This window comes from Convolutriloba macropyga, chromosome 10, assembly GCF_964194025.1.
Source record: "Convolutriloba macropyga chromosome 10, txConMacr16.3, whole genome shotgun sequence".
In the NCBI taxonomy this organism is placed as follows: Eukaryota; Metazoa; Xenacoelomorpha; order Acoela; family Convolutidae; genus Convolutriloba; species Convolutriloba macropyga.
Window position 1 is genome coordinate 53,473,690 of NC_134477.1, and position 23,785 is coordinate 53,497,474.

The following is a 23,785-nucleotide window of genomic DNA, read 5'->3' on the forward strand; positions in this document are numbered from 1 at the left end:
TGATAAAAATTACCAGGCCGCAATGACTAAGCTGAGGACGAAAAAGCTAAGACAAAGGACGGCGCGCTTCGAGACTGCGATAAGGAGAGATTTTGAACAAAAGGTGCTTAAACTCGCCGGTTTATTTGAAAATCAGCTGCTTACAGCGCAAATCATAATCAATTTCTGATTTTACGCATCTCACAGCTTTTCAGAGCAATATATTGCAAAGTTTTCGAACTGCTTTTTTGCAAAATAGTTAAGTTCATTCCAGCGCTAATTTTTTGAGAAACACACCCACCCGGATATGGCTTTGTGAATCTAATTTGGACAAAGAGAAAACCTGAAAACCTGGTATTCGTCAAGAACAACATAGCTACTTAAAACGTAAGTCAAAAGAGAACTTAACAGAGTCAGGTAACCTAGTCTGCAAAATTAATTTTGACTGTTTCAAAATCTTACCGTGTTAAGTGAAACGGAACTTTCAAACTATCACATTAGTATTTCAAAAAACTTAGAAAATTGTCTGTCCTTAATTAAAAAAAAAACAAACATAGCCGTCAGATTGCCGTAAAATAGCCACTATCGCACAATGGGATGGAAACAAGAAATATACCCGACAGATTGCCGGAAATTAGCCGCCGTTGATTCCCAAAACTCTATTGGGGTTGAAAGAAAAGAAAATATCAGCAAAAATTGATTTATGAACAAAAACATTTTTAGGTGCGATTTATTTTGATCTTATTTCGTAATTGAACGTACTCCCGTCTCTCAGTGAGAGGCTAAGGGGTCTAGTCATCAATACCAATAGGATTATAGATAGTAACTAAAACTCATGCGAACAAAGTTCAAGTACCGGGAATCTAAAAATGGTTATCATGGGTTTATTCCGTTTCAATTTCTGACTTCATTTTTTTATACTGACTCTGTTCATTTTGAATTGCTTTGCTGAGCGACTGATGTTCAAATTCACTTTTAGCAAAATGAGAGAAGAGAGAAACTAACCTAGAGAAGTTAAAAAGATTTCACGCAAAATGTGGAAAAAACGGCAAAATGGGTAAAGCGAAAAAAAGTTCGACGAAGTAAAAAAATAGGAGCGCTTTAATAGCCGGCTGAGAAGATGAGGGCGGCTATTAAAAAGAAAAACATAACCGACTAAACGTCTGAGGAATTGGTCTTGAGCGACTAGTGGGAGCTCTAATCAATTGCAACCTGCTTCAGTCGGGGGAGGAGCCTAAATGGGACTAAGATGTTCAATAATTGACTTCAAATATCCTCATTAGAGGTTAAGATATACCACTATTAAAATTTAAAGTGAAAATTGGCACCAGTTTTAGCGCACTTTTCCTTTGACATTTAGTATTAAATTGCCGCCAATTGATTTCAGCTGCTCGAAATTGTGATTGAGAGCGAATTTTAGATCACGCGAAACGCAGAAGGTCAAGGGCGTAAAAGTCACTTGAAAAATCAAAACCGACAAGCAAAAGTTTTGCATAAAAACTACACACATGTGTACAGTAATTGCTATGAACTTCGTTCAAGAGCAATTAAAAAGAAGACAAATTGACCAAATCTTTTCCTGTTTTTTTAGTGCCCAAAATTGTTTAAATTTGGCACGCGGTTTCAGTAAGATTATAAAACTATACTAAATTCAGCTTCTAAACTGAAAGCAAATAAGTTTAATACAAAAGTCATAGAATCAGCTAGCAGACACTTTTATGAACTTTGACAACCTAATGCACTATGACTTAATGATTGGGATTTATCGGATTATCCTGTCTCTTTAAAATTTGATTTTTTTGACATTGCCAGAATTCACCACATTGCTCAATTCATTTAAAATTCAGTTAAAACAGTGATTGAAGTCAGTAAGATATGAAACGTGCAAATTTTAAAAAGAAGAGCGCCTAAATATAGCCGTTGAGATGCTGACGGCGGCTTTTTAAAAATGAATGTTGAGATATTATGAGTTAACGGTAATAAAATGACTTCTCTTACGATGCAATTTGCTGCTACGTTGAAACTTGCTGCTGTTACGTTGGAACTTGGCTGTTATTGATAGATTTGCTTTAATAAAAGATTATGATAAAGTTTAATTGTCACCAGACAAATGTTTATCAGTTTTTGTAACATATGTTGGATAGTTTTATGATTACCGTACAAACAATTCCACATAATTACCAGTAGCTCCCCTATCAAAAAAGTTGACCGTTTGGTCTACTTAACCTCTGTATTTTCTCAAAAGGAATGTTATAAAAACACAAAAACATGACCTAGTTATGTGGACTAATTCGGCTTAGGGACAATTTGCAGCTGAAAGTTTCTTTTAGTGCTCCATTTCACAAATTTTTTGAATTGTAGGATAAGCTTGGTCTTTGAAGTTTCACAGCGCAAAAGCATAGTCTTTTAAATTATTACAATTAGATATCTTTCAACCAAGTCTATTGTTTTTTTACGATACTTAAAATACTAATAAATCAGAGTTTCGATAACCACCAATTTGGTAGTCAAATGTTCTATTTAAGTTTTTAACGATTGCACTGTATTGAGTTGGGTGACGGACAACCCTTTGATTAAGATAGAAGCAAAGTCAATCATAATCAAGTTCAGGTAACTCGAACAGCGTAGAACTAACTATGTTTCCATAATTTATCTATGTCGCTAATTGAACTAACAACGATGTTCATCCGTAATATTGATTTTAATGTTTTTGTACGAAAAACTAGCAGATTTACTACAAAAAATTATCTGGGCGTTTTCAGTTTCATGGAAGTTTCCACTTGCTACAAACATAGAGTCACTCTTAGACACATAAAAGCCAGACAAAATGATTGCATTGAAAAAGAATAGGTACATTTGAGGTGAGATTCTAGTGGAGCTGCACACAACGGAAGTAAATAATTTTTTTTGAAGCTGTCAACTAAAAGTGATGGAAACCATAATTCAGAGTCTTCGGAAGGTAAACTCTGAGGTTGTGCGAACAGTTGATTGAGGTTTTTTTGATAATTCGCATGAAACTGTTGAATTTATCGCCTAATCGATTTTTTACAGGAAGTATGCAGGTTTTTCGCTCCAAAACAATAAAATCAATATCACTGATGTGCATCGTTGTTTGTTCATTTAGCGATATAGATACGTTATGGAAACATAGTTGAGCTAAAACTATGATGCTTAAGTTGCCTGAATTTGAATATGTTTGACTTTTGCCTCTGTCCTAATCAAAAGGTTGTCCATCTTCTACCCGAGTAAAATGCAATCGTTAAATATATATATATATATATATATATATATATATAAAAATTGACTATCATTATAGTAAATATCGAAGCTTTCAATTAATAGTATTTTAAGGATCGTAAAGAAACAATAGAGTCGGATTAAAGATCCCTAATTGTAATGCCTTAAAAGACTATGATTTAGCGCTGTGGAGCTTAGAAGGCAAAGCTTGTTGCATATTTGAACAAAAGCTGAAAGAAACTTTCAGCGACATATCATCCCTAAGCCGAATTATTCCACTTAACTAGGTTATGTTGATGTGTTTTTAGAACACACCTCTTGAAGAAATATAAAGGTTAAGCAGGTCAAATGGTCATTTTTGTTTAAAGGGGAGCTGCTTGTAATTTGAAATAATTTGTCGGTTAATCATAAAAAGAATCAAAGTAATTTTCACAGAACTCAAAAAAATTTGGTCTGGTGACAATTAAACATTTTTTATTTACTTATTTACTGTAATTCAAAAAATCAGGCTCAACTTTTTTATTAACTGTCAATCTAAAAATCTGGCTCACCAAAAGTCAAGATAAGGATTTCGAATCAGCGAGCTGTTGGAGACGTGCTCTCTTGCAATCGTGAAATACAGTTGGAGTGAAAAAATGGCGTACTGAGTTCCATTTTGAACGTCATTTAAGCTTCCCGGGTGAATCAAAAGTTGTTAGTCTAGAATTTTCCTCTTATGGATCTTTAATGTCATAGACGAAAAAAACTGTACAACATTGGTAGGATTACAACTTTCCCATAAAGGAAAGTTCTATGGTTACAAATTTATCCTAATAGGAGAGTTCTATGATTACAATTTTTTTTTCATAAAATGGAAAAATCTAGGACAAAAAATCTTTTCATTAAAATAAAAGTCCTAGAACAACACATTTTTCATAAATGAAAGTTCTAGGACTACGTTTTTTTCATGTTCAATAGTTACAACCTGATAACGACACCACAGTCTTAAAAACAATTAGTAAAGGATTTTTAGCTTGTTCAGGAGGTCTCTTAACTATCTCATAACACAAGAAAATTTGTTTGCTTAAGAGGCAAATAATCTTGCATACTAAGAAAAAATTAGAGGCTGGGATAGCTAAAATTTAAAAAGGTCCCGAAAAGGCCAGAACCACTCATGATTTAAAATGATTTAAAATGTTGTTTCTGAACACTAATCACTTAAAAATTCCTCATTTCATCAACATATTTCTGAACTGAGCATAACTAAATCAGAAGAAGAAAATGGGTAACTGCAAGTTGCCAAACATTTGCATTGAAATTTTTGAGCTTTTTCCCTAATAATGGCATTTTACAGACTTGAAAGTAACTTAAACGTTTTTCAAAAATTATCTTCCTTATCTTAAACAAGTGCGTCTTTTCTGTGGTGGTGGTGGTTATGAAGGGCTATGAAAGATAGGGAAAAAGAAAAACACTCGAAAGATCCCTATCTTTATAATAAAATCAAAATTATCTTCTAGCATTTTTTGTTGACTCTGAAACTGTTCTATGTGTTTTAGTAATCAATCTATAAAACACGTGTATTAATTTTGAGCAGGCCTTCACCAATATAATATAATTTGTACCGCTCTAATCTGCTTCGAAATCGGTTGCTATTCCCACAGACTTCACAAACAAAGAAAAACAGGATAACCAAAACATGCTCAAAGCGCTCGCTCAAACTAGAGAAACTAAGTAACTTAGTAACTAAGTAAATTATGAACTGGATGCACGAGTTTTGTTGCCAATTGCCATATCATAGAAACCTATTATTACACAAAATCCCGAAAAGCCATTTTGTGAAATCTGGTAACCAAGGAATGGACCTTAATCCCACAAAATGTACATACTACACCAGAAATGGACCAAATGATTCCTTTTACTTCAGTAGGGTGGGGGGGGGGGGGGGGGGGCTGGTAGAGATGGTTTCCATACCCGGGTTGAAATTTCTTTGATTTCATACAAGGATCATATATGATTTCATACTAATCATACTCGATGAATCATACTAGTATGAACCCAAAGGAATCATAGATGAACCATTCATGAAACGCAAGAATTGCACGGTTCATAATAGTACGATGGGCAACATGGGTACTAACTAGCAGTAATCCAGGGCAAGTACTCAGGGTATTGTGGCAATTTTATCCTTCTGCCCTCGACATCATTGGGTGATCCTCCTATGGCTAACAATCCCTTCTTCCATAAACTTCCTCCTGACGGTGATATTGTCTTTTCTCGTGGTATTTGAGGTGGACTGCATTCTGAAATGATACTTGGAGTAAAAAAAACAAACCTTTCAGGAATTGAGATATCTCTCAAGGTAAAATACGGAGCAAATGCGATTTATGATATTTTACCCTTGTGATAAATTGTCAATATGTTTTACCCTTATATTTTATAATGCAATCTATTTGTAACTTAAAATTGAGTTCGTCTGTACTCGCTGCCTCTAAGGAGGCTATATGTTAATGGAAATACAGAAAGAGACAAGGAGGCTCGGTAATGTGCGTTCGCACATAAAGTTCCGACCCCGCTCATCCACATTTTTGGCATAAATGTCTACCAAATGAGGAACAGTTTTTTTCAAGAAATCTGTCCGAACAAAAAAAAATGCTTGCAACGCAAATAACTGAGTGTAGTAAAAAATGTCATATAAGGAGGCTATATGTTAATGGAAATATAGAAAGAGACAAGGAGGCTCGGTAATGTGCGTTCGCACATAAAGTTCCGACCCCGCTCATCCACATTTTTGGCATAAATGTCTACCAAATGAGGAACAGTTTTTTTCAAGAAATCTGTCCGAACAAAAAAAATTGCTTGCAACGCAAATAACTGAGTGTAGTAAAAAATGTCACATAAGGTTGATGAGATCAACCATTATTGAGAAAACAAGTCAAGACGAACACAAAATCAAACAACAATAACAACATTAATTACATCCAAAATTTTGTGTCCATTTTTTTACAGAGAAAAACTTAATAACAGAGTAAAAATAGCTTCAGATAACACTGAAACTTAACCAAAAAAACTTGAACTCACTACAAAAGATATGGGACCACCACTCCATAATAAGGCGCGATACCAATTAGACAAAAAAGAAAAAATACAGCAATAAAAAGTTGGCTTATATTTTTAAAAACAATTCATTTCTGAGTAATGAAAACCATTAGATAGCAATTGAAAACATTCGAGATGTTTATGATCACATAAGGTTTTATAGGAGGGCAGTGAGACCTGTTATCAACCAATCTTTTATGCGGTTACAAAAAGAACAACTAATGGAGACAACAAACAAAAATTCAATTAAACTTTGCGAGAAAATGCTGTCGAAGACGTAAAGTCAGATTTTTGCCACAGGATTTGTTCAATTGAGCCTTCCTCAGACAAAAATAACGTGGTATGCAACCTCTTATTAACTCATTAATGAGAATCTGAAACAAGTGAACAAAAAGAGAGAAACAACAAAATTAAGTAATACTTTTGTGTTTTTCGATAACAATTATTTTTAATTTCATGAAAGCCATCAGGTACAAAAAAAAAGATTTGAATAGGTCTTTTTGATAGCACAAAAGAAGCGCTTGAGACCTGCATTTATTCAGCATATGTCTTGTATCTACAAAAAACGTCAATTTTAGACAAAAATCAAAATTTCGTTTACTTTTTTTCAAAAACCCGTGTCGAAGCGAGTAAATTCATAACAATTTCAACAGAAATGTTACATTTTGTACACTTTCACCTTCCCCAGAGGTTAATAATGTTATATGTGGCATGTAATTAACTAGACTAGGGGAAAAATTGACAAAAGAGAGCCAAAATGCGAAGTTACAGTCTTTTCTTTTATTTTTTGAAAACAATCGTCTTCAAAGTCAAGAAAACCATCAGCTGTCTACTCAGATCAGAATATTGGCTCAATTTTTTAACCATAAAAAGTCAAGCAGACCTGTCCTTATCCAGGAATTTTCATACGACTAAAAAGGCAAAGTAAAATCTACAGTTAAAGACAAATGTGAAAAATTCATTTAAATTCTTCGAGAAAGGGATATTGAAGCCATTAAAACCATAATTTATGACTTTTCTATGCTCGATTGTGCGCTTTTTTGAGCGCCAATATTGTAATATTAGAACTGTCATTATTTGATAATGTGACAAAACGAAACAAAAACGTGAAAAATGGCCAATGCCTTAAAATCGAAAACAAACTGTGAAATCTCGTAGTATCAGCGCCAGAAAACCATAACTTAACGCGTAAAACTGAAAAACATAATAAGTTTTAGTTCAATTGAACGAAGAGGCTGAAAAATCATTCTTTATTTGCTGACAGTAAGCTACAAAATGACCAAATTAAAAGAAAAAGAGTGGGACTGTTCAATAAGCCATTGTTTATTTAAAAATCCAGCATTTTTAAAAGTCAAAACGACCATAATCTTTTGATTAAAAAGACTAAAAACAATAATTGAGAACTAATTAGGCAGTCAGTTTTAGCTCACAGAGGTAAGCTTTGATTTGAATTGTTCTGTTATTTAATTAACATAAAAAAGATCGAATTTAAAAAAAAAACCGACCAATTGCAATCTGAACTATATTTGGACTGTAACAGTCCAAGATTGGACCAAAACTTGAACTGTTATTGCTGCTCTTACATTGAGAACACTCTATTGGTTTGAATGTGTTAGATCTAGGTAATTTATTAGTTAAAAGATCAGAAATAAATGCTGTTTTTTGATAATCCTAGAGTAAAAAGTTAGCAAAATGGCAAAATTTTATTTCCAGACTACTCTCAATAGAAGTGACAGTAGGACTAGTTTCAGTTTGTAACTTAAAAGGATTGTGTTAGTTGTTTAGGGTGTGAATTTCCTGCAAATTTTGTCTAAATGGACTAAAGAAGCTTATTTCGGACAATTTTTGATCAAAAAGGCTGAATTTTGAAATATTTACCCAAATTATTAGCCAAAAAAATTAAATCAAAATAGTCATAGACTTTTTGTCTCTAAAAACAAATTCAAAAGTGTTAATGTGAACAATGGTTACATTTTTTAGCAAAATTGACAAAATTTTAGGCAAAAATTCCAGAAAATTTGAGTAAAAATAACGCAAACGGTCTAATTTTCACAACAATTGAAACCACGATAACCAAAAGACTCAGGTAAAACCAATCAGCAAGCCTCCGCTATACTCAAAAGTAAACCCAACAACATTGTCGTTATAAAAATTAACAAATTTTAGCAAAATTGATGAAAATTTGGTCAAAAATCCGGAAAATGTGAATAAAAACAACGGATTTCCATCTACTATTCACAAAACTTCAAGTCTCGATAACTCTCTGTAGAAAAAAAATTCAAAAAATCTTTTTATTTCCATATTCTGCGCTGGACGGGCTTTTTAATGATACCACTCACAACTCTCTACGATGAATATATCGATCGGTGAAAATTGACTGAACAAAAAAGAACCCAGTTGAGTATATAGTTCGGAGGGTTCGGAACAAAAATTGGGTATGACTGCGCTTTCTCTGCTATTAATTTTTTCGCAGTGTAAAATTATTTTTTTAACCCCCATCGAGCTTATCAAACTCAGGCAACTTTTTTATAAGCAGAATTTAACTCAAAATCTGATTTGACGAAGCAAATCATCTGAAATTATATATTTTTAAAATATGGAATATACCTCTTTCTTTTCAACCAAGTTCAACTGCTAAAGGACAACATGAGTCCTTTTTTATATAATTTCTTTTTAACTTTTAAACCTTAAGATTATAAATCAATGGCTCCAGCCGAGCTCAACTTTCCTTTTTTTCTCTCCTGTTTTCTTAGACTAAAAAAATTGATATACAACCATGTAGTGATTAATTCAAGTGATAAAATGTTTCAATCCTTTTCCACCTGTTTGTTTTGATTTTTCAATACAATTATCGTGGTTACCAACAATGTGGAATTTATTAACAAACTATGGGAATTATTGTTTAAAAAAAATTGGGAAGTTGCTAGTTTAAAATTCTAACTGATTTTCATTTGAATGCAACTGAATTGATACCAATTTGGAAGTAAACTTTTGCATGAAAACTAGGCTACAGAAGATATAGAATATCATTCGTAAATCACCGTATCCGATTTTTGTGATGGCAAAATTGGTCAAAACATTTCAGTATGGCTAAGCCTCTGTGGTGTAATGACGCTGTAACTAGATATTCTTTCATGCTTCCCCATTTGCTGTTTATCACTTTTTGAGTAACTTTCGATAGATTTTTTTTGGAAATCATTACACTCAATTCTCTTGCAGGAAAAATGGAATTCACAAAAACACGTTGGATTTTCCCCATGTCGCCACTTCTTATTAGTCATTCACGGACCATATATGTTGTGATAAAAATCAAAAAGTATTTCCAAGTACGATTCTTGTATGACTAGTGATAAATCATAAACGATCTTTTTGTGATTACCAAGAAATTATATATGAAACTAGTATCATTACCAAAAACCATACTTCTATTTTTCATAAATCTTTTTCAATAAAAACATGTTATCTGACTACAGTCTGTGAGAATTTGTGGCACTAGCCAAGGTTTTATGTGTCATATATGACCATGTATAATTTCCATGAAATTTCCTAAATTTCAATAAAAAAATAAAATTACACAGTTTTCAGGTTTTGAATTTTTTTGTATGATCCTAGTTTGATTTCTAGGAAATTATATATGATCCTTGTGTGACTACCAAGAGTTTGTACAAATCATATGTGACCAAATATGATTACTAAAAATTATTTATGATCTTGTATGATTACCAGGAATTGTGTATGATGAGCAACCCGGGTTCAGGTGATGCGCGCCGATTTTTTCATCGTTTGCCCACTTTTTTTTAAAATTCAATTGTCAATTGACATATGATTTTAATCATTTGCAGTTTTACTGGATATTAAGTGGTTGTTAACAAAATTTGTTTCATTTGAGTTAAAAATTGATGTGCAAAAGTTAAAATAAATTAGTTAATGTCTTTTTTCAACCAGAAAATCAAAGAGTATAAACAAGATTTTAATGTTAGATTGTAATTATGTAATAATTTTTTCAACGAGATTTTCCTGTCATATGTTTTGCTCATATGTGTTATTTTAGTAGCAGAATTAGGTTCTATGTACATTTAGATGATGTGATGATTAATGCCTCATATATCTTTTTTGCCAAATTTTAGTAACTTTTATCTTTTTCGCTTCCATTGAAAACTATGCGTTTCAATGCTATTCCTTCATCAGCATTTAGGTGCATTTTAGGAGGGTATGTTTTGTTTAATTGAGTGGAGTGGGTTGGGGTTAAAAGTGAGGGTGGAGGGGAGCTCCAAGTGGGAGCAGAATGTCAAACTCTTGGAATAGTCTTGATGAAACAATGTCTCTTGAATCTATGTCTCTTTAACGTAAAACCTGTCTCGTTATGTTTTTTTCTTCTTATTCTAAAAATTGCAGGAAAGAAACTAGTGGCCACCCGGTTTGAAGTTTTCTTGATTTCATTCAAGTATCATCTATGATTTCATACCGTCCGTAGTTGATTTCGTAATACGATTCTTGTACGAAGAAAAATCATATATGTTCCTTGTAAAGTTACCAAGAATTCACACAAATCACATATGACCCAGTATGATTACTAAGGATCATATATCACCTAATACGAAATCAAAGAAAGTTGTCTGATCGGTAACCCGAACTGTAAAGATCTCAGAGAACTGAATGCCCTCCGGGCTCTACATGTTTATCCCGTTTTTGAGGACGAAAAGTCAAATGATCAGATGAAAAAAAGGCCAGACGAAGAGTTGGTTGCACAAACAAATACAGAAAAGAGAGAAGTAGGACTATTATAAAAATAAAGACATTATTATAATTATAATAATAATGTCTTTACTATTATTATAATAAAGACAGAAGCAAGACTATTATAATTGCTGTAAACATCGTTCGAGAGGAGTTGACTCTCATTACTCTTCAAATTCCATTATTTCTCCATAATCATAGTGACACAATTAATTAGCAGTGATTTCTCTATTTTATTTGGTACTTCTCGCCTCATCAGGAATGACATTTATTATGATTTCTGAAATTGACTTCTGAAATTTCTTATTATCATAAGAAGAGTAAGAGTTTCATTATTGTCGAAGTACTTTGAGACTTTGGGACAAAATTCTAATGCACAGACCTTTTGGAATTGCAATACAAAATGATGATCCATCCTTTCTGCAGATGCTCTCCATGTCAAAAACTCGAGCTAGAATTCCATTTTGGAACTCATTCAAAACTGTAAGCTCCCAAAGGTACCTTATTTTCCCCGAAATCATTTGATTTAACAAACCCTACTTTTTTCATTGGGCGCTCGTTTATCAATAACGGAAAAACTCAGAAACATTTTAACTTCAGGAAAATCTATCTTGCACCCAAGATGAATATTGAGAATGGTTCCTGATCAGAAAAAATTATAAAACATTGGTTCGGATAATTGTTTCTTTCCCGGGTCGAGGTTTTGTAAAAAAAAAAACAGTGTAAGAATTGCAGTGAACAGAAGTGAAAAAAAATTTTCTCCCCGTAAAGCGCCCGCATCTTTTAGCGATGACGGCGGTTTTTAGCTGTGAATTTTTGTAAAATTTGGGTTTTTAGCGGTGAAATTTCCCAGGTTACCCACCTTAGACGAAACTTTGAAAACTTACTAAGACTTATAAGCTGCCGTAGAAAACTTACAAAACTTTGTACGGCACCGTATAAGGCCGTAATAAGTTTTCTACGGCACCGTAGCCAATTGCTGTAATTCCTGATTTTTAAATTCTAAATCCCTAAAAGCGACTTTAAATCTATCGCTTATCTAATACAACTCACTTTTTCATCACTTTATGGCACTGGGTATAACTTTTTAAATCTCTGAAAAATTACAAAACTTAGTACGGTGCCTTATAAGGCCGTATCAAGTTTTGTAATTTTTCTAAGGTAAAGTTTTCGAACCTTAGAAACCTTTACAAGTCTCAAAAAATGTGTTATTCAACTTGACTGGATCCTTTTCCGACAATTTTACAGGTTTTATTTTATATTATAGTTGTCTGTTTTGGAGAGAGCTTTTCGGGCCTAGTTTTTTTAGCTAGTGCTCTGCTCAATTCTCCTATAGCTTTAGGTTGTAACTCCGCCGTAGCCGGTCCCCAGCCCGGATGAGAAAGGAGGAGGGAAACACAACCAGAACATACTGGAAAAGTCTCAAAAGTCGGGTTATTCAACTTGACTAGAGCCTTTTCCGACAATTTTCCAGCTATTATTTTACCTTAAAAACCTTATTAATCTTGCTACGGCCTTGCTACGGCACCTTATTAGTCTTGATATGGCATTAGCACGGCACCTTATAAATCTTAGTACGGCCGTAGTACGGTGCCGTAGGAAACTTGACAAGACTTAGTAAGTTTTTTTTCTAAGACTTATACGGTGCCGTAGTAAGGCCTTAGTAAGTTTTCCAATTGAAAAAAAATTTTCTCCCCGCAAAGCGCCCGCATCTTTTAGCGATGACGGCGGTTTTTAGCTGTGAATTTTTGTAAAATTTGGGTTTTTAGCGGTGAAATTTCCCAGGTTACCCACCTTAGACGAAACTTTGAAAACTTACTAAGACTTATAAGCTGCCGTAGAAAACTTACAAAACTTTGTACGGCACCGTATAAGGCCGTAATAAGTTTTCTACGGCACCGTAGCCAATTGCTGTAATTCCTGATTTTTAAATTCTAAATCCCTAAAAGCGACTTTAAATCTATCGCTTATCTAATACAACTCACTTTTTCATCACTTTATGGCACTGGGTATAACTTTTTAAATCTCTGAAAAATTACAAAACTTAGTACGGTGCCTTATAAGGCCGTATCAAGTTTTGTAATTTTTCTAAGGTAAAGTTTTCGAACCTTAGAAACCTTTACAAGTCTCAAAAAATGTGTTATTCAACTTGACTGGATCCTTTTCCGACAATTTTACAGGTTTTATTTTATATTATAGTTGTCTGTTTTGGAGAGAGCTTTTCGGGCCTAGTTTTTTTAGCTAGTGCTCTGCTCAATTCTCCTATAGCTTTAGGTTGTAACTCCGCCGTAGCCGGTCCCCAGCCCGGATGAGAAAGGAGGAGGGAAACACAACCAGAACATACTGGAAAAGTCTCAAAAGTCGGGTTATTCAACTTGACTAGAGCCTTTTCCGACAATTTTCCAGCTATTATTTTACCTTAAAAACCTTATTAATCTTGCTACGGCCTTGCTACGGCACCTTATTAGTCTTGATATGGCATTAGCACGGCACCTTATAAATCTTAGTACGGCCGTAGTACGGTGCCGTAGGAAACTTGACAAGACTTAGTAAGTTTTTTTTCTAAGACTTATACGGTGCCGTAGTAAGGCCTTAGTAAGTTTTCCAAGTCTGATCAACCTGGGTTTGTAAGATGTGCGATTCTAAGCGGTGAATTCTTTTTTTTTCACCGCATTCACAGCATACAACAAAAATAGTAATTGTTAGATCTTTTCGCCGTAATCACCGCAAATCTTACTTTCGAAGCAATTTTTAGCGTTGACCACTCAACCCGGGTTGTAGCCAAGCAGAGCAGAAAATTTCGACAACAGTTGAACGTATCACTGTAAAATAGAAAAATTAGGATCAAATGACATCCCCCCTCGAGAACGAAATTTATGTCCTGCTCATATCAGAACAAATTCAAATAAAATTACAGTAAAAAGTAATTAAGGACAAATCAGAGTTGGATAGATACCCTCAAACGCGTAATATACCACAAATAAGCTGTAAATTTTTTATTTGTGATGTAAAATTGTTTCCCTCCCTTTTTGGGGTTACTGCAAAAAATCAGATCTGACTAGTATTGGCCTCTCATGTAATCCTTGTTCAACAAAATCAAAGCAATGCACTGGTTGTCTATTTTTTTGAAGAAATTTCGACCTGACTGTGGATTATTTGTTGTTTTTCGGGCTTCCATCCTACAAAATGTGTAAAAAACAATAAAAGTGAAATTTTTAAGCTCATCACGCCTCTTTTATTGTCTCAAATTTAATTGAAGATTTTCTTATTTGGTTTTCGATCCTTTGTGTTTGTAGTAAACGTAATTCGTTCCCATAGAATGATTCAAAAAAACTACAACACCTGATAAAAACTTCAATCGATCACGCCAAGCCAATTGTCGTCTCAGTTTTAGTTTTCAAGAGTTTTTTTATAGTTTATTTTTTCAACTTTTTGCGTTTTTTTGTAAAAATGACTTGATAAAAAGAAAAATTTTGATAAGGAGAATTCTTAATAAAAAGAGCTCTTATATTACTAACGCCAAGACATCCAAACGGTGTACTTATGACACTAAAGAAATTGATGTTTAAATTTCAGTCATAATACAATTCTGATAGAGTTTATGAGTCTTGACGTTTCTGCTGGTCTCAATTTGATTGTATAAAACAAAGCTCTCATTAAAAATCACATTTAAATCAATCCAATCAAAAGCATTTATCTCAATTTTTTGTGCTGTTTTTGACCCAAAACTACATTTTCTTGAGTGTAAATTGATTTCATAAAAAAAATTGAAGCCATTAATTAAAAAGAGCTCTTGAATTTTTATCAGCAATACCATTAAACAGTTTTTTGATTGAACAATTTTAAGATCATAACAGTTTGTTTTTAGTTCTTAGATGTTTTTGAAATGATTTTATTTGCGTTTTCAATGACTGTATTATCTGGAAAAATAAACAATTTACAAAACGAATTTCTCAATTAGTCAAGCAAAGAAAATTGTTTTCTAAAATTAATTTTCGAAAGCATCTTAATTGAAAAAGATCCCCTTGTTTTCTTTAAAAAAGATGATTTCAGAAAATATTTCGCAAAAAGAATACAGTCAAGAGACAAAGTTTTCAAATTAAGAACGCCACAACCGTGGTTGTCTCATTTTAAATTCTCATGAAATTTTTTGAGTTCGTTTCTGACTGTCTTTTTTGTGAGGCGGGACTCGATTACATAAAGATCACTTAAAAAAAAGTTCAAATTTATGACTTCAATATAACGACACCAATGAAACTGTCGTCTCCCTTTTAACGGCAGCATTAGCTTTTTTCAGTGTTAGATTTAGATCATTAATTTGTTTTTTTTTTCAAAGAAATCTTCAAAAAAGTTTTTAAAAATTCATACTGATAGAAAGGAGGCGATTGAAAAAATAATCTGTTCTTTTGTGTTTCAATTAAACAACTGATATAATGTTATAAAATTTGTTAAAATCAAAACAAGTAATAAAAAGCCATTGATCTAAACATGCCACAGCAATTGATGTTTGATTTTTAGTTTTTTAAGCTGATCTGATTTGGTTTATGATTCTTTTTCTTTTCTTCAAATGTAATTTGATTCCAATGAATGTCTCAAAAAGAAAAGTAAAAAAAGTTAGTTAAACTCAATACGCCACGGATACAGCAAAAGAAAAAAAGATACGACAAGAAGCTCGTTCATCTGCTTCTTATTTTCTTTATTACTTGATTACAACGTTTTGTTGGAAGCCTAAGTTATATTATATTTGCACTCAACTAGAAAAAAACAAAAAAAACGGGTGTCTAAATCGTACTCTGTTTTTTTTTCGTGATTTTATGGCTTATTAGATTTAAGTAAGAATATGTGCTTCTGGTTTTCTTAGGTTTCGTCAATTTTCATTATTCAGTTTTGATAACTTTTTTGTTTTGAAATGAGTACTTTCCCTCGTTTGTCATAATGTCACTACTTAAAAATTTCTTTTTAATTAAAAAAGTATAAATATTTATTAATTTGGTATCTATTTTTCTGTCCGCATTGTGCTACATCTACAGATTAAGAACTTGTCAATTGCCATAGCCATAGCTTGTCAGAAACCGAAATAAGCTGTAAAAGCATCAAAAGAAGCCAAATTCAAGAGCAAAAAATTGGCAAACCCGTTCAAACCGAAAGAAAAACTCATTGGCAAAACACTAAACATTGACAAGGGCTGTGGTTGGTTTTGGCAAAGTAATCCAGCACAAAATTGCTCTTATTAAAATTTAATTTTTGTTTTAGTGTCTGAAATTTTTGCTTTTCAAGTTTTAATTTGAGAATAAAATTATGGCAATTTTTTTCCTATTTTTTTAAATATTGCGCTGAGAGACATGCGAAGAGACATTACACTCGCGACATGGATATCCACTAGCTGGAAAAAGTTGACAGCTTAAGTTGAAAGATCAAATATAGTTTCTGATTGTTGAAGAGAAGTAGATTATCAGGGCCTTAAACGAAGTTTTTGTTGAGATTTGCCGTTAAATGTCTCTGAGGGAAACAACAAAAGAAATATTTTAGAAAAAATTTTTGGGTAGAAAAAGTAGTTTCTTTATTGATCAGTTCTTGCTGGTTACAATATACACAAAATATTTTTCACCTCAAGCAAATAAATTGGATTTCTATGAAAAAAAAGTTAAGAATAAGAAAAAAATAGATTAATATTTTTTGAAGCTCTAAGAAAACAATTGCCATATTAGCTTTCCAGGGTTTTCGCAACAGCTATAATTAAAAGTAAATATTCACAATCAGAAATAACTGTTAGGAAGAGTGATCAAAATGTTAATTTTGACAAAAAAGTGAAATTTCTCTGTGTGTTTTGTTTATCCGAAATTTATTTAGGACTCTAAGAATAAAATTAGATGTTAAGGTAAAACACTTTTATTTTTTCGCTTAAGAGCGACTGCTGTGAATGAACGTGGGTGTATACACACGAATTAGGTGAATACACAAGTGCCCTGGCTTGATTAGCTTTGGCGTGCACCCGGGTTGCGGTCCACGCAAGCCGTCCACGCCCACAACCCTCTCACCATAAAAATGCCTTTGAAATATCAAATTACTTTATTTATCTCAATGCAGAAAATTTAACCAGATTGTAACATAATTTCCGATAAAACTGATCGTTTTAAAATCTGTAAGTATAACAAGGAGGCTCGGTAATGTGCGATCGCACATAAGGTTGCGACCCCGCTCATCCACAATTTTGGCATAATTGTCTACCAAATAGGGAACCGACAGAAAACTCCAAAAATTCAAGTATTTTTCAAAAATTGGTGTATGAACGAAAAGATAGCATCCAAAGAAAATAACTCAGTTGAGTAAAAACTGATTCATTAGATTGATAAGATATGCCAATATTCAGAAAGCGAGTCAAGACGAACAGCAAAGTCAAACAACAACAGCAAACATTAATTACATCAAAAAATTTAAGTCCGTTTTAAAAAACAAATTCTAATAACTAATTCAAAAGAGCGTCAGATAAAACTGAAACTAAACAAAGCATTTTGTAATTCATCAGAAAAGATATGGGACCAGTCCGTAAAAAGGCTTGGTAACAATTAGACACTTAGGAACAAAAAGAGTAAAATTGAAAAATTCGCTTATTTTTTTTCCTAAAAACAATTAATTTCAAAGTAACGAAAACAATTAGCAATCAACTAAAATATCCCATGGGTTTATGATTACCAGTGTTTTTAAGGATGGGAAATAAAAACTGTCGGTATTCAATTTTTATGCGGTTACAAAAAGAACAACAACTAGACAACAAACAAAAAATTAGTTAAATTTTGCCAGAAAAAGCTTCCGAAGCCGTAAAGCCATACTTCGGCTCCCAAAATATGTCCGAGTGCACTTTTTTTGAACACAAATAATGTGTTATGTGAGCTCTCATTAAAGAAACCAGGCAAAAATTAAAAAAATAACAAAATTAATTAATACTTTTTTTCGAAAAATTTTTATTTCGAAAAATATGAAAGCCATTAATTACCGAATGAAATCTTTAAATAGGTTCGTTTATTCTTCAAATGGAAGACGATGAGATCTGCAATTATCCATAATATATCTTACATCCACAAAAAGAACGTAAAATGTGACAAACTTCAAAAACTATTTTACTTTCTTTTGTAAGAAACCTGTGCCAAAGAAGTAAAATCACAACAATTTCTTTAAAAACATTAGATTTCGTGACACCATTCCCTTTTGACACCCTCTTTTGACAACAATTTTGTCATTTTTGAACTGTAATTATAGAGACTAGGTAACAAACAGACAATAAGAGGAACAAAGTTGCGAAGTTAAAAAGTGATTTTTGATTTTGTAAAACAATTGTTTTTAAACTCATGAAAACAATCAGCTATCTACTAATATCAGAATATCGGCAAATTTATTCTTTTATATAAAGCCAATGAATCCGGGTCATTGTACAGGAAATTTCATACAACTAAAAAGACAAAGTAAAAACGGGTCTTTCCCATTCTAGCCCACCCCCAGCTTAGTGGTCAGATAATATATAGCCCCCCAACCTTGGTAATTATACCATAATGGGGGCTATAATTTTATGGGGGGCTATAATGGGAAAGACCCGTAAAAACGACAGTTAAAAACAAAATTAAAAAGCTCAATTAAATTCTTCGAGAAACATTGTCGAAGCCGTTAAGACCAGAGCCTATATCCTTTAGGATTTTAATAATATCTATTGAACTTTATTTTGAATACTAATAACGTGATATATGAACTGTCAATAATGTAATAAGGTGACAAAACTAGAAAATGTGAGAAATAGGCAAATACCTTAAAAAATGTGAAATCTAGTAGTATCAAAGCCAGAAAACCATAACTTGAGTTGTAAAACCGCAATAAAGATCGAATTTGAGTTCAGTAGAAAGAAGAAGCATTCTTTCTTTGGTGATACTTAGCTACAAGTTGACCAAATTAAGAGAGAAATGGAGGCGAAGTTCAATAATCCATTATTTATTTAAAAATCAAATATTCTAAAAGTCAAAACGACCAAAAGCTTTCAAGTAATAAACCAGATACGATAATTTGGAGCTAAATAGCAAACGAATTGAACCTATTACTGGTGAGTTTCGATTTGAAATGTTCTGTTATTTAGTTACTATATAAAAGAGATAAAATTTTTTCTATAAAAAGACCGACTGATTACAATCCGAATTTTTTTTGGATTGTAACAGTCCAAGATTTGTCCAAAACTAGCCCTGCTAACGCTGTTCGTCCACTAAGAACACTTGATTTTTCAAATCTTATAGATATAGTTATTTGGTCAGTTTAAAAATAAAAAAAATGCTGCGTTTTTGGTAATCAACGAGTGAAGTTAGCAAAAAACGACAAAGTTTCAATTACGGAGCACTCGCACCGGAAGTTGAAGTAGCAATAGCCCACTTTTGAGTCTGCAAAGATTGTGTTAGTGGTGTTTTGTTGTGTACTTCCTGCAAATTCAATCAAAGCGAACTAGAGAAATTTATTCAGTGCTGTTTTCGACGAAAAAGTCTGAATTTTGAAATATTTAGCCAGAATTTTTGACAACAAATCAAAAATAGCCGACAATTATTTTGTCTTAAAAAATCAAATCAACAACACTTTTAACACATTTAACACATTTAGGCAAAATTAGCGAAATTTTAGTTATAAAAAATCCGGAAAATGTGAATAAAATCAGAGGAATTCACTCCATTTTCTCAAAAGTTTGAACCTCGATAAATTTTTTTAATTCCTTATTCTACGCTGGATAAGCTTTCTAATGATACCAGTCTCAACTCTCTACGATGAATATATCGATCGGCCAAAATTGTCTGAACAAAAAAAAACATTTGAGTTTATAGTCCACCCCCCCCCCCCCCCGCCTCAAGAGGGGTCGGAACAATAAAACATTTTAAAAAAAATGATCAATCTGAGTTCGAGAATTATTTGGCCCAAATTTTTATTTATAGCATTCTGCTCTACGCCCGTTCTGTCATAGCTCCCTTCGTTTACATAGTGGTGAAATCATTAAAAAATGGCCAAATATTTTTTATTCGTCGGGAAAATAATTATCAATCCTAATTTTGATCCAAACTGCAAGTTGACAGCCAATCCGAGAGCTAAAAGACCCAATTGATTGCCCAAACGTCCGTTACAGTTCGACTGTCCAAAACCGTGTTGCAATAATAAATTCTGAATCTCAGAACAATTCAGAGCTTTGATCTCGTCCTCAATCGCTAATTTATTCTGAACGCAAAGGTCGAGGTTTAATCATAGAAAGTGATGCAAGAAAATCCGGCGGGTCTATTCCACATTACCAACCCCCCCCCCCCCCCCGAACCACCACCAACATTGCTATACTATAGCCCCCGGGGTATGCACAAACGGAAAAGGTCCAAAAATTAATTACAATGGCTCTCAATTCGTACATTCAGAAAGAAAACAAAAGCCCTTAAACCTCGATCGGAGCAGAGTCTGATAAAATGGTATCAGTTGAAATGCTGATTTTTGAGTTTGAACTTGTTAAACTTGAGCTTGCTAATTCTGCATTCTGCTTTTTGCCGTTCCAATCGCCTGGTGAAACTTGGCTCCAAATTTTGATAGGTTGGGAAAAATTTCTCCTTGCTGTTGTTGACCGGTGATAAAAAATAACTCCCATTTGATAAATCGTACTCACGATCAAAATAAAAACGAAAACATACCAAAAATAGTTTTTTGTGACTTCTGGTTTTTCAACCATAGTTGTAACTCAACTGGCTATAATAAATAAAACAAACAAAAAGTTATAAAGTAAACACACACTGAAGACAACATTTCCAGCAGCCATAATGGCAATAAAAATGTTTTGTTTACATTTATAAGAGCATCTTAAAACACACTAATTCGCAGCAATGGAACGCAACTGCTGCTTGAAACGACGCGGGAAGCACGAGTTGAAGTAGCAATAGAATATGTGCTTCTGGTTTTCTTAGGTTTCGTCAATTTTCATTATTCAGTTTTGATAACTTTTTTGTTTTGAAATGAGTACTTTCCCTCGTTTGTCATAATGTCACTACTTAAAAATTTCTTTTTAATTAAAAAAGTATAAATATTTATTAATTTGGTATCTATTTTTCTGTCCGCATTGTGCTACATCTACAGATTAAGAACTTGTCAATTGCCATAGCTATAGCTTGTCAGAAACCGAAATAAGCTGTAAAAGCATCAAAAGAAGCCAAATTCAAGAGCAAAAAATTGGCAAACTCGTTCAAACCGAAAGAAAAACTCATTGGCAAAACACTAAACATTGACAAGGGCTGTGGTTGGTTTTGGCAAAGTAATCCAGCACAAAATTGCTCTTATTAAAATTTAATTTTTGTTTTAGTGTATGAAATTTTTGCTTTTCATGTTTTAATTTGAGAATAAAATTATGGCAATTTTTTTCCTATTTTTTTAAATATTGCGCTGAGAGACATGCGAAGAGACATTACACTCGCGACATGGATATCCACTAGCTGGAAAAAGTTGACAGCTTAAGTTGAAAGATCAAATATAGTTTCTGATTGTTGAAGAGAAGTAGATTATCAGGGCCTTAAACGAAGTTTTTGTTGAGATTTGCCGTTAAATGTCTCTGAGGGAAACAACAAAAGAAATATTTTAGAAAAAATTTTTGGGTAGAAAAAGTAGTTTCTTTATTGATCAGTTCTTGCTGGTTACAATATACGCAAAATATTTTTCACCTCAAGCAAATAAATTGGATTTCTATGAAAAAAAAGTTAAGAATAAGAAAAAAATAGATTAATATTTTTTGAAGCTCTAAGAAAACAATTGCCATGATATTAGCTTTCCAGGGTTTTCGCAACAGCTATAATTAAAAGTAAATATTCACAATCAGAAATAACTGTTAGGAAGAGTGATCAAAATGTTAATTTTGACAAAAAAGTGAAATTTCTCTGTGTGTTTTGTTTATCCGAAATTTATTTAGGACTCTAAGAATAAAATTAGATGTTAAGGTAAAACACTTTTATTTTTTCGCTTAAGAGCGACTGCTGTGAATGAACGTGGGTGTATACACAAGAATTAGGTGAATACACAAGTGCCCTGGCTTGATTAGCTTTGGCGTGCACCCGGGTTGCGGTCCACGCAAGCCGTCCGCGCCCACAACCCTCTCACCATTAAAATGCCTTTGAAATATCAAATTACTTTATTTATCTCAATGCAGAAAATTTAACCAGATTGTAACATAATTTCCGATAAAACTGATCGTTTTAAAATCTGTAAGTATAACAAGGAGGCTCGGTAATGTGCGATCGCACATAAGGTTGCGACCCCGCTCATCCACAATTTTGGCATAATTGTCTACCAAATAGGGAACCGACAGAAAACTCCAAAAATTCAAGTATTTTTCAAAAATTGGTGTATGAACGAAAAGATAGCATCCAAAGAAAATAACTCAGTTGAGTAAAAACTGATTCATTAGATTGATAAGATATGCCAATATTCAGAAAGCGAGTCAAGACGAACAGCAAAGTCAAACAACAACAGCAAACATTAATTACATCAAAAAATTTAAGTCCGTTTTAAAAAACAAATTCTAATAACTAATTCAAAAGAGCGTCAGATAAAACTGAAACTAAACAAAGCATTTTGTAATTCATCAGAAAAGATATGGGACCAGTCCGTAAAAAGGCTTGGTAACAATTAGACACTTAGGAACAAAAAGAGTAAAATTGAAAAATTCGCTTATTTTTTTTCCTAAAAACAATTAATTTCAAAGTAACGAAAACAATTAGCAATCAACTAAAATATCCCATGGGTTTATGATTACCAGTGTTTTTAAGGATGGGAAATAAAAACTGTCGGTATTCAATTTTTATGCGGTTACAAAAAGAACAACAACTAGACAACAAACAAAAAATTAGTTAAATTTTGCCAGAAAAAGCTTCCGAAGCCGTAAAGCCATACTTCGGCTCCCAAAATATGTCCGAGTGCACTTTTTTTGAACACAAATAATGTGTTATGTGAGCTCTCATTAAAGAAACCAGGCAAAAATTAAAAAAAATAACAAAATTAATTAATACTTTTTTTCGAAAAATTTTTATTTCGAAAAATATGAAAGCCATTAATTACCGAATGAAATCTTTAAATAGGTTCGTTTATTCTTCAAATGGAAGACGATGAGATCTGCAATTATCCATAATATATCTTACATCCACAAAAAGAACGTAAAATGTGACAAACTTCAAAAACTATTTTACTTTCTTTTGTAAGAAACCTGTGCCAAAGAAGTAAAATCACAACAATTTCTTTAAAAACATTAGATTTCGTGACACCATTCCCTTTTGACACCCTCTTTTGACAACAATTTTGTCATTTTTGAACTGTAATTATAGAGACTAGGTAACAAACAGACAATAAGAGGAACAAAGTTGCGAAGTTAAAAAGTGATTTTTGATTTTGTAAAACAATTGTTTTTAAACTCATGAAAACAATCAGCTATCTACTAATATCAGAATATCGGCAAATTTATTCTTTTATATAAAGCCAATGAATCCGGGTCATTGTACAGGAAATTTCATACAACTAAAAAGACAAAGTAGAAACGGGTCTTTCCCATTCTAGCCCACCCCCAGCTTAGTGGTCAGATAATATATAGCCCCCCAACCTTGGTAATTATACCATAATGGGGGCTATAATTTTATGGGGGGCTATAATGGGAAAGACCCGTAAAAACGACAGTTAAAAACAAAATTAAAAAGCTCAATTAAATTCTTCGAGAAACATTGTCGAAGCC

At 32.9% G+C, this 23,785-nt stretch overlaps 1 protein-coding gene across 1 annotated transcript in view; it reads right to left on the reverse strand.

Annotated features, from left to right (window-relative positions):
* LOC142348701 (uncharacterized) overlaps positions 1 to 20,900 on the reverse strand; it is a 35,575-nt gene extending 14,675 nt beyond the window's left edge. The window contains exons 1-4 of the mRNA XM_075400151.1: positions 20,471 to 20,900; positions 20,091 to 20,259; positions 11,411 to 11,509; positions 5,334 to 5,495 (exon numbers count right to left, since the gene is read on the reverse strand). Coding sequence (XP_075256266.1) covers positions 5,334 to 5,495; positions 11,411 to 11,509; positions 20,091 to 20,259; positions 20,471 to 20,752 — 712 coding nt within the window. The 5' untranslated portion in view covers positions 20,753 to 20,900. The remainder of the gene's footprint in view (positions 1 to 5,333; positions 5,496 to 11,410; positions 11,510 to 20,090; positions 20,260 to 20,470) is intronic.
* Between the last annotated feature and the right edge of the window lie 2,885 nt (positions 20,901 to 23,785).